The 11,636-nt window shown below is 31.1% G+C and overlaps 2 protein-coding genes across 2 annotated transcripts; both read left to right on the top strand.

Annotated features, from left to right (window-relative positions):
- Nucleotides 1-1,111: 1,111 nt before the first annotated feature.
- Nucleotides 1,112-1,397, top strand: LOC111677632. The gene has a single exon (XM_023438793.2). The coding sequence runs from the start codon at nucleotides 1,168-1,170 to the stop codon at nucleotides 1,327-1,329; it is 162 nt and encodes a 53-aa protein (XP_023294561.2). The 5' UTR covers nucleotides 1,112-1,167; the 3' UTR covers nucleotides 1,330-1,397.
- Nucleotides 1,398-7,500: 6,103 nt separating this feature from the next.
- LOC124420340 lies at nucleotides 7,501-10,127 on the top strand. The gene is made up of 2 exons (XM_046952805.1): nucleotides 7,501-7,597; nucleotides 8,224-10,127. Exons 1-2 carry the CDS (start codon nucleotides 7,501-7,503, stop codon nucleotides 9,600-9,602), a joined length of 1,476 nt encoding a protein of 491 aa, XP_046808761.1. The 3' UTR covers nucleotides 9,603-10,127.
- Nucleotides 10,128-11,636: the final 1,509 nt, after the last annotated feature.

Raw genomic sequence — 11,636 nt, 5'->3', positions numbered from 1 at the left:
TCAGTTCTAGTTCAGTTCTAGTTCAGTTCTAGTTCAGTTCTAGCTCAGTTCTAGTTCAGTTCTAGTTCAGTTCTAGTTCAGTTCTAGTTCAGTTCTAGTTCATTTCTATTTTATTTCATTTCTAATTAAATCTATAAAAATGTAACAGGGGTGATTATGCTGCCAAGGTTTTATACGATAAGTATTTATTAATACGTTAAAAACATTCCCTAAATGTTTTTAATTTAGGATACATATAATACAATTAATAGAATATTAAACAAATGAATCAGGTAAAGATGCTCTCGTTGAATAAAATATTTATACACCTGCTTATGTGGTACTCGTTGTAGTAGTTGTTGTTCGGAATGGACATATTGGTGATCTTATAAGGCACAAAAATAACAGGATACTAGATTCAGCTTGTGGTGCGCTGAGCAGTAAAAAAGCCGCAACCAGCAACAAATGGATGAAAAAATTTGACGAAAGCATTTATTTTTAAAGTTCGTTTATGGCTTGATGACAATTTTATTAATGAATAATAATTATGGTGAAGTAGCCTTTTATAAAACAAAATCTACTATTATATATTAGCTTTCTTGTAAATTTATTTGATATGTACTTGAAGAATTAAGAACACATATGTTAACATAAATGATATTTGTGACCATGGAATACACAGGAAAAAATTTAATAAATTTTATGAATTAAAGGTCACATGGAAACTCTTAACTTTGAGTTTCAAATATTTACATGTCATAATTTGCTATTAGTTAAATAAGCAATGTATAGACTAAATCAACTTTCAGTAGGGTTCTCAGTTAAGTATCTATGTTACATATATCTATCAAGTATTAAAAACATATACAATAGGATGATCAATTCTAATGCAAATATTAGGTATTATTGCAAAATATAATTTGCGTATTTTCCCAAGAACAGATCACATTCTACAAAAATTGTTTTCATTTTAAAATTGCTGTAATTCAAATATTTACATACATAAATATTGTCTTCAGACTTGTTATTCAAGAATTAAAGTATTGAGTAATAACACTTGTTCAAACAATAGAAAAAATAACATTGACCTATTTCTCGTATAAATATCCCTGATCTAGATGTCAGCAATGCATTCAGTTTACTCAAGTTAAAGTCAATCGATCTTCGTTTGTTAAAACAATTAACAAAATGCAGTTAACGACTTTGTTCTTATACCTGATGGTTGTAGCAAGTTTACTCTTGTTCAGTGCACCAGTAGCTGAATCCACCTTCTTATTCTTTGCCTGTTTACGTAGATCACCACTTTGTCCATTCCGTACAACAACAACTACTACAACAACAACTACATAGATATTTTTGGTTTAAAACAATTATTGTCTAAAATGAAATAAATATATATTAATTACAGCAAATCAAAATATATTCAAAGATATTTTTTTAATTTTATTACAATTTACTATACTAGATTCAAGTCAAGACTATAGACTAGAATCTATTATAGCTCTATAGTATAAAGTCTAGTCTATTGTACAGTCTATAGTCTAGAACTATAACTGAACTAATCTAGTCTATAGCCTACTCTTTAATGTAGTCTATAGTCTAGTCTATAGTCCAGTCTATAGTCTAGTCTATAGTCCAGTCTATATTCTAGTCTATAGTCTAGTCTATAGTAATAATTTATAACTTGGAGGTACATGAAAATATGACCAAAGTTTTAAATTATTATCAACGTACAGGATTTGTAGAATATCGTACAGGATTTGTAGAATATCGTAGTCTATAGTCTAGTCTATAGTCTAGTCTATAGTCTAGTCTATAGTCTAGTCTATAGTCTAGTCTATAGTCTAGTCTATAGCCCTGTCTAAAGTCTAGTCTATAGTCTAGTCTATAGTCTAGTCTATAGTCTAGTCTATAGTCTAGTCTATAGTCTATTCTATAGTCTAGTCTATAGTCTAGTCTATAGTCTAGTCTATAGTCTAGTCTATAGTCTAGTCTATAGTCTAGTCTATAGTCTAGTCTATAGTCTAGTCTATAGTTTAGTCTATAGTCTAGTCTATAGTCCAGTCTATAGTCTAGTCTATAGTCTAGTCTATAGTCTAGTCTAGTCTATAGTCTAGTCTAGTCTATAGTCTAGTCTATAGTCTAGTCTATAGTCTAGTATATAGTCTAGTCTATAGTCTAGTCTATAGTCTAGTCTATAGTCAAGTCTATAGTCTAGTCTATAGTCTAGTCTATAGTCTAGTCTTTAGTCTAGTCTATAGTCAAGTCTATAGTCTAGTCTATAGTCTAGTCTATAGTCTAGTCTATAGTCTAGTCTATAGTCTAGTCTATAGTCTAGTCTATAGTCTAGTCTATAGTCTAGTCTATAGTCTAGTCTATAGTCTAGTCTATAGTCTAGTCTATTGTCTAGTCTATAGTCTAGTCTATAGTCTAGTTATAGTCTAGTCTATAGTCTAGTATATAGTCTAGTCTATAGTCTAGTCTATAGTCTAGTCTATAGTCTAGTCTATAGTCTACTCTATAGTCTAGTCTATAGTCTAGTCTATAGTCTAGTCTATAGTCTAGTCTATAGTCTAGTCTATAGTCTAGTCTATAGTCTAGTCTATAGTCTAGTCTATAGTCTAGTCTATAGTCTAGTCTATAGTCTAGTCTATAGTCTAGTTTATAGTCTACTCTATAGTCTAGTCTATAGTCTAGTCTATAGTCTAGTCTATAGTCTAGTCTATAGTCTAGTCTACAGTCTAGTCTATAGTCTAGTCTATAGTCTAGTCTATAATCTAGTCTATAGTCTAGTCTATAGTCTAGTCTATAGTCTAGTCTATAGTCTAGTCTATAGTCTAGTCTATAGTCTAGTCTATAGTCTAGTCTATAGTCTAGTCTATAGTCTAGTCTATAGTCTATATTCTAGTCTATAGTCTAGTCTATAGTCTAGTCTATAGTCTAGTCTCTAGTAGTCTAGTCTAGTCTAGTCTAGTCTAGTCTAGTCTAGTCTAGTCTAGTCTATAGTCTAGTCTATGTTAGTCTAGTCTATAGTCTAGTCTAGTCTAGTCTATAGTCTAGTCTAGTCTATAGTCTATAGTCTATAGTCTATAGTCTATAGTCTATAGTCTATAGTCTATAGTCTATAGTATATCAGTCTAGTCTATAGTCTATAGTCTATAGTCTATAGTTATAGTCTATAGTCTATAGTCTAGTCTAGTCTATAGTTCTAGTCTAGTCTATAGTTAGTCTAGTCTATAGTCTAGTCTAGTCTAGTCTATAGTCTAGTCTAGTCTATAGTCTAGTATAGTCTATAGTCTAGTCTAGTCTATAGTCTAGTCTAGTCTATAGTATCTAGTCTCGTATAGTCTAGTTAGTATCGTATAGTCTATAGTCTAGTCTAGTCTATAGTCTAGTTATAGTCTAGTCTATAGTCTAGTCTATCTATAGTCTATAGTCTAGTCTATAGTCTAGTCTATAGTCTAGTATAGTCTATAGTCTATAGTCTAGTCTATAGTCTAGTCTATAGTCTAGTTCTAGTCTATCTATAGTCTTGTCTATAGTCTAGTCTATAGTCTAGTCTATAGTCTAGTCTATAGTCTAGTCTATAGTCTAGTCTATAGTCTAGTCTATAGTCTAGTCTATAGTCTAGTCTATAGTCTAGTCTATAGTCTAGTCTATAGTCTAGTCTATAGTCTAGTCTATAGTCTAGTCGATAGTCTAGTCTATAGTTTAGCCTATAGTCTAGTCTATAGTCTAGTCTATAGTCTAGTCTATAGTCTAGTCTATAGTCTAGTCTATAGTCTAGTCTATAGTCTAGTCTATAGTCTAGTCTATAGTCTAGTCTATAGTCTAGTCTATAGTCTAGTCTATAGTCTAGTCTATAGTCTAGTCTATAGTCTAGTCTATAGTCTAGTCTATAGTCTAGTCTATAGTCTAGTCTATAGTCTAGTCTATAGTCTAGTCTATAGTCTAGTCTATAGTCTAGTCTTTAGTCTAGTCTATAGTCTAGTCTATAGTCTAGTCTATAGTCTAGTCTATAGTCTAGTCTATAGTCTAGTCTATAGTCTAGTCTATAGTCTAGTCTATAGTCTAGTCCAGAGTCTAATCTAGTCTATAGTCTAGTCCAGAGTCTAGTCTAGTCTATAGTCTAGTCTATAGTCTAGTCTATAGTCTAGTCTATAGTCTAGTCTATAGTTTAGTCTATAGTCTAGTCTATAGTCTAGTCTATAGTCTAGTCTATAGTCTAGTCTATAGTCTAGTCTATAGTCTAGTCTATAGTCTAGTCTATAGTCTAGTCTATAGTCTAGTCTATAGTCTAGTCTAGTCTACAGTCTAGTCTATAGTCTAGTCTGTAGTGTTTTTATAGTCTAGTTCATAGTCTAATCTATAGTATAGTTTATAGTTTAGTCTATAGTGTAGGCTATAGTCTACTCTATAGTCTAGTTTATAGTTTAGTCTATAGTGTAGGCTATAGTCTGGTCTATAGTCTAGTCCATAGTATAGTCTATAGTTTAGTCTATAATCTAGGGTATAGTCTCACCTATAGTCTTCAGTATAGTTTATAGTCTAGTCTATAGTCTAGTATATAGTGTAGTCTATAGTCTAGTCTATAGTCTAGTCTATAGTCTAGTCTATAGTCTAGTCTATAGTCTAGTCTATAGTCTAGTCTATAGTCTAGTCTATAGTCTAGTCTATAGTCTAGTCTATAGTCTAGTCTATAGTCTAGTCTATAGTCTAGTCTATAGTCTAGTCTATAGTCTAGTCTATAGTCTAGTCTATAGTCTAGTCTATAGTCTAGTCTATAGTATGTCTATAGTCTAGTCTATAGTCTAGTCTATAGTATAGTCTATAGTCTAGTCTATAGTCTAGTCTATAGTCAAGTCTATAGTCTAGTCTATAGTCTAGTCTATAGTCTAGTCTATAGTCTAGTCTATAGTCTAGTCTATAGTCTAGTCTATAGTCTAGTCTATAGTCTAGTCTATAGTCTAGTCTATAGTCTAGTCTATAGTCTAGTCTATAGTCTAGTCTATAGTCTAGTCCATAGTCTTGTCTATAGTCTAGTCTTTAGTCTAGCCTACAGTCTAATCTATAGTCTTGTCTATAGGCTATAGTCTCGTCTATAGTCTAGTCTACAATCGAGTCTATAGTGTAGGCTATAGTCTCGTCTATAATCTATAATCTAGTCTATAATCTAGTCTATAGTCTAGTCTATAATCTAGTCTATAGTCTGGTCTATAATCTAGTCTATAATCTAGTCTATAATCTAGTCTATAGTCTGGTCTATAGACTTTTCAATATTCAAGTCTATAGTCTACTCTAATGCCAAGTCTACAGTAGAGTCGATACTCTTTTTATAGGCTTTTATAAAATAGAAACTGAACTTTTATTTTACTTTAGCAAACTGCCCAAAGGCGGTTATAGAATACGTCATCAATGTAATATACATTGGATACATTGGAAGGTTATACACAATCATCGGACATGCTTGACCACATACCAGAAACAGAATATGTCGGAAATTGTGAAATGCTGATTACAGATAGAATGTCTTATTTTTGTCTTATTTTTTCATAAAACAAGTAGGAAAGTATAGTCGGGCATGGCCGACCATATAATACCCTACACCATGACTATATTTTAAAAATTTTTATTTCTTTTTTTATTTTTGTACCCTACACCACTATAGGGTATACGTTTGTGCTGATGTTTGTAACATACAAAAATATTGGTCCAATACCCACCTTATAGTATACCGATCGATTCAGAATCATTTTTTGAGTCGATTAAGACATGTCCGTCCGTCCGTCTGTCCGGCTGACTGGCTGTCCATGTAAACCTTGTGCGCAAGGTACGCAATTTTCAAGATAATTTGATTAAATTTGGACCAAGCATGTTTTTTGGCACAAGGACGAAGCCTATTGAAAATGGTTGAAATCGGTCCATTATTTCACCTAGCCCCCATACAACCGTACCTCCCGATTTGAACTTTTTATGCTATAATTACGTCAAATATTCTGCTATCTCTCTAAAAATTGGCACAAATAAGTTTTATATAATTATAAATGATACTGCAGATTTTCGTAAGGATCGGTGTAGGGTATCATATGGTCGGCCATGCCCGACTATACTTTCCTACTTGTTTATAAAGAATCTTTTATGTTGAATATTACCATAATTCCAAAATATTTAAGCAAATATGAAGCAAAAATGTCTAAATGAGTCTTTATATAGGTCATATATGGGTCGATCCTCGGTAAATTTGGGAAAAGGATATATTTTTAAATAACAGTTAATTTTGTTGAGTTTCATTGCAATACAAATGGTTACAAGTCAATTTTAGACGTTTAAGACATTTTTTGAAGGGGGGTTTGTATGGGGGCTAGGGTCAAATAAGGGCCGATCCTTACGAAAATCTGCAGTCTCATTTATACTTATATACGACTTATTTGTGCCAATTTTTAGAGAGATAAAAGAATATTTGACGTAATTATGGCATAAAAAGTTGTATGGGGGCTAGGTGAAATAATGGACCGATTTCAACCATTTTCAATAGGGTTCGTCCCTGTGCCAAAAAATAGGCTTGGTCCAAATTTCATCAAATTATCTTGAAAATTGCGGCCTGTACCTTGCGCACAACGTTTACATGGACAGCTAGCCGGACAGACGGACGGACATGTCTTAATCGACTCAAAAAATGATTCTGAATCTATCGGTATACTTTAAGGTATTGGACCAATATTTTTGTATGTTACAAACATCAGCACAAACTTATAATACCCTCCCCACCATAGTGGTGTAGGTTATAAAGAAGCGCACAATAGGAATGATAGTGGCCGAAATGTATTTCTTCGAATTTGATGTAGTATTAGAGTGTGATTCTGAGCCGATTGGTAGAATATCTTAAAGTGGGTGTAGGACCAATATTTATGAGTATTACAAAAATCAGCACAAACTCATAATAACGTTTCCACTACTATAAAAACATTTAGCAATTTTGAAATTTGAATATTTTAATATAAAGACGACAGATTGTTCATTTCGAGGTAGTGAATACTAGGTAACAGTGTATATAATTATAAGCAATATTGTGTCTGTACCAAAAATATATAATCAATATTGTTTTGGTTGTTTAACGGACACTACTTGATATGTATTTCAAAATTATAAATTCTTAGTTATTTTAAGTCTAGTAGAGATCGAGACTGAACATGAACAACATCTTATATACGGCAAAATCTCCGGCTCAATATTAAATTATTTAATTTATTTTCGCAGTCAACTGATTAGCTGTGACTTGCTTTCAACTATATTGAACGAATTTCTAATTATAACGTTTAAGACTGAATCGTGTTATTGCATTGGGTATTGGTTAAATTCGTTTACGACACGATACTAAAAATTTTCTCTATTTATAATCGAATTTTTAAGGCCTCATTTAATTGCTGTAGTAACATTCTACAATTTAGTTATATTTATTACTAGAGTAGTGACAAGATGCTTTGGAGAAACTTGAAATTTTATATAATGTTCGTATTTAATATGATACTTATTTTGTGTCTTTTACGTTTATATATAAAATTTAATGAAAAGAAAATTATTTTTAACAAAAATAAATTAAAAGTGGATCAAAGAAGTGGTAATGAAATAATTTTTTTTTTTAATTTTTTATACCCGACAGCAGATGTTTGTTAGATATAAAAATTGGTTCTTCATCTAGCTTGTATACTAATCAGCTCAAAATTACTTTTAGATTTGATGTTGCAGTGTCCGTCCGTCTGTCCGCCTGTGTGTCCATCTTGTTCGATTTATGTCGCAATTTTCTAGAAAATGTTATGAAATTAAACACATGCTCATTTATAGACCCTAGGTCGAAGCCCATTGAAAATAATCAAAATCAGAATAGGACTTTTGATCTCATACATATGTTTAATGTTATTGTAAGTCCGCAATACTGAGTTTTATATTAGTCTAAATGATACTGATTTAATTTGATAATAATCGTACCTCATAACCCATATAACGTCGCATTCCAAAAGAATATAGGTCAAAATTCGTACATAAACGCTAATATCACGGCCAAATTCTGCTTAAGTAATTCTCTCTATCAAAATTTTTATAAGAAGTAGACGTTTGCCCCTATATAAACCCTCTTTTAGAAAAATTTTTCCTGACAACAAATTGTGTAGGGTATTATATGATCGACCATGCCCGACTATAGATTCTAACTTGTAAATTAAAAAAATCTTTTTTCTCTCTTTACAGAACCCGGTAAATTTGACATACAAGAACGTATTGCCAAACATATACCCTATTTGCCCATAGAAGATCTAGAAACTTTTCTAGTGTCAATGCGATCATACAATTTAAGTTGTGCCTGGTATCCGGGCATCATGGATATTCATATTCAAAATGAATATTGGCAAATATTACGTAACAGAAATCTAACCTATCATCTATTTGGTGCCTATCTAGACAATAGGCCATATGTGACTAATAATAGAATACTAATACGTATACTAACAATGATTGATTTAATATCAAAAAATCCTCAAGATTATCCAACAACATATTGTCAATTTTGGTTTAGAGAAAAATTCCAACCGATTATAGTGCCCGTAGAGAAAACACAACTTATATGGAGATACGAATGGCCGCATGATTCTCAGTATAGTTTTCCTTATATTCTAACATGTACTCTGCCTAAAGATTATGAGCAATGGTTACCGAAAAGTGTATCATTGGTAGCAGCACCCTGTGATAAGGCTACCAATATGTTAAGAGTGATTTATCGTCCCTTAAAAGCTACAGAAAAGAAAAAAGAATTTGCTGTTTGCATAAAGGGTTTAGATTTTCCTTATATTGATTTATCTTATCGTGTGGTGGAATATTTAGAAACTTTACGTGTACTAGGAGCCGAAAAAGTAATCATGTATAATCTAGAGATACATGAAAACACCACCAAAGTTTTAGAATATTATCAGCGTACAGGATTTGTAGAATATCGTCCATTTAGTTTTAGTCTCAAATACTCCAATTATCCCGACTATCGTCATCGTCAAATAAAAACTAAACCGTATCCATTTATTTTACACGAAGGTATAGCCTACAATGATTGTATCTATAGAAATATGTATAGATTTCAATACATTGGGGTCTGGGATATAGATGAGTTACCATTGCCTTTAAAAAACTACACAAAATGGCATGATCTAGTGAAAGTAGCCGCTGAAACAAAAAACTCTACGTGTAGGAGTTATAAAAGTCTTTGTTTTTTGTGTGCCTATTTTCCAGATTACCAACAAGAACCTATCTTAACTGAAAGATTTCCCAATTACTTTTATATGCTGCAGCATGTAAGACGTGTTAAAGAACATGCATCTTTGGGCAAAGCTATGAAATGTTTTCATAATACTGATTATATTATAGCAACACATAATCATTTCGCAATTCACTATGTTGTAAACTGTAACGGTTATACATTTCCCGCTACTGATGCTCAAATGAATCATTATCGTGAGCCACCCAAGAAAGAGGATCTTTCAAATCTAGTATTAGATAAAAGATTGTGGCGTCATGGAAATGAAATTGTAGAAAAATCTTTAAAAATATATGAAGAATTGAATTTTTTTGAAGAAGTATGAATTTAAATTAAGATAATATTTTCTTAAGATTTTGTTGTTAGTTATCTTTATTGTAATATAAGGTAAATAATTTCAGAATGTTGTTTTGTGAAATAAAATTTAAAAACTCCCAGATAGGAAAATTGTAGTACATAGTTTAATAACTAAGTAGCTGACTAACTAACTAACTAACTAACTAACTAACTAACTAACTAACTAACTTACTAACTAACTAACTAACTAACTAACTAACTAACTAACTAACTTCGAGTGTTTCGTCTTTGCAAGCAAGAGAGTGGACCAGGGATGGTACGATATTATTTTTTTATACTATTTGGTGTTCAAAAGTACCGTGGTACTCCCGGGTCTTATTTGATACTTTTAGAGCCACAATCTCAATATAAGTATGAGAACTTTCCATGCATCGTTTCAAAAGAAATAACAAGAGATTAAGAATAAAAGTTTCTTTAAAATTTCACCTTTCCAAAAATGCATCAACTTAAAGTTCTAGAAAACAACTAATAATATTATAGAATATTGGAATTATCTTCAATATTATCAAACAATATGTAAAAAAATTAGACCCTTCTAAAGGTCTAATCAACGTTGAATTCTGATCTGACTTTCCGTCTGACAAAATGACATTTTTGTCCGTTTTCGAGACGTTATAACAGCGCCCGAGATACAAGACGATGCAAAATGATCGGGGCGGCGGCTTATTGTAGAAAATATTGGCGGCGGTTAAATTATCGGCTCAATTTAACGTTATCTTCAAAAATTGACTTCGAAAAATTTATGTATAATAGTCTGTTACCCAGTACCAGTATTTTCTGCAGAAAATGGCCATTATTACAATATTTTTTACAACTTTAGTATTAGGCTAATACTATTAGCATAATATTATATGGCAATTTCCCATAAGAATTTTATATTAAGAATTTAAAACTTGAGCCGTATCGGCTTGTATGTCTGAACAGCACCAAGACAACTTTAAATGTAAAATGTTGTATGCCATCTGAAAGTAAATTCTTTTAGCTTTAAAAAAATAAAGGATTTAGAAAATATACTTTGATCTCTGATTTCAGAAATATTTTTTGATACTTAAACATATCTCTTTTTCCACCTCTGGAGTGGACACTTGAAAAAACTTAAGCTTAACGATTGACTGCCTCGTAGGACAAGTACATGTAAAAATGCCAGTCACCTGGATAGTCGGTGACTAAGTTTAACCCTAAATCAGGCGCGAATTCACGGTTGGGTAAAGGGAAAAACCGACCCTCTCTCCATTAATTAAGAAAAAAGAAAATAAATAATTAAGTAAAACAACAATAACCACAAGATGTTTGGACTAATATAAAACTATTTGTTTGTTTTACTGAAATGAATCAGTTGATCAATAAGTGCCCATTTCCATTAATGTAGTTCAAGTTTTAATGAATATTGTAAGGTATAATCAGTATTGTAAGGTTTAATTAGCATGCATTTAAAAAATATTTTTCTTTTTACATTATTATTATATGTATTTGCTTATAGCTAGTAATGTTTAAACAACTGTGTAATAATTTTACAGGAAAAACGGAAAAATATGTTTTAGGTCCAATATTATACATTTCAGTTTAAATAATTAACGACAGCATAAATATGCTGCGACGGAGTTTTAAATTTTATTTATTTTTAAGTTTATTTTTAAATGTTGTATTAATAGCTTGGCTTTTAATGAAATATAGAAATACCAGTGTAATAAAATTAACTATAAATAGAAATAAATTAAATGTGGATCAGAGAACGGGTAATGGTGAAAAAGAAAAAAAATACATATATAGTTATATTAAAAAAAAAAATAAATATCAGTTTTATTCGACTAGGTTTAATCTTTAAAGAGCTTTTTTAATATTCGTTTTTTAATAAAATTCATACATTTTTTATTTCTGAATGAATAAAAAACTAATCTATCTATCTATCTATCTATCTATCTATCTATCTATCTATCTATCTATCTATCTATCTATCTATCTATCTATCTATATATATATCTATATATCTATATATCTATCT

The sequence above is a fragment of the Lucilia cuprina genome, chromosome 5 (genome assembly GCF_022045245.1).
Source record: "Lucilia cuprina isolate Lc7/37 chromosome 5, ASM2204524v1, whole genome shotgun sequence".
NCBI lineage: Eukaryota > Metazoa > Arthropoda > Insecta > Diptera > Calliphoridae > Lucilia > Lucilia cuprina.
This window is presented reverse-complemented; position numbering and strand designations above follow the sequence as displayed.

Bases quoted from the DNA above. Each gene is read 5' to 3' on its own strand.
- LOC124420340 (XM_046952805.1), top strand. From the start codon at position 7,501: ATGATACTTATTTTGTGTCTTTTACGTTTATATATAAAATTTAATGAA. The intron at 7,598-8,223 runs GTAATGAAATAA...CTCTCTTTACAG, and splicing joins AAAAGTGGATCAAAGAAGTG to AACCCGGTAAATTTGACATA.
- LOC111677632 (XM_023438793.2), top strand. From the start codon at position 1,168: ATGCAGTTAACGACTTTGTTCTTATACCTGATGGTTGTAGCAAGTTTA.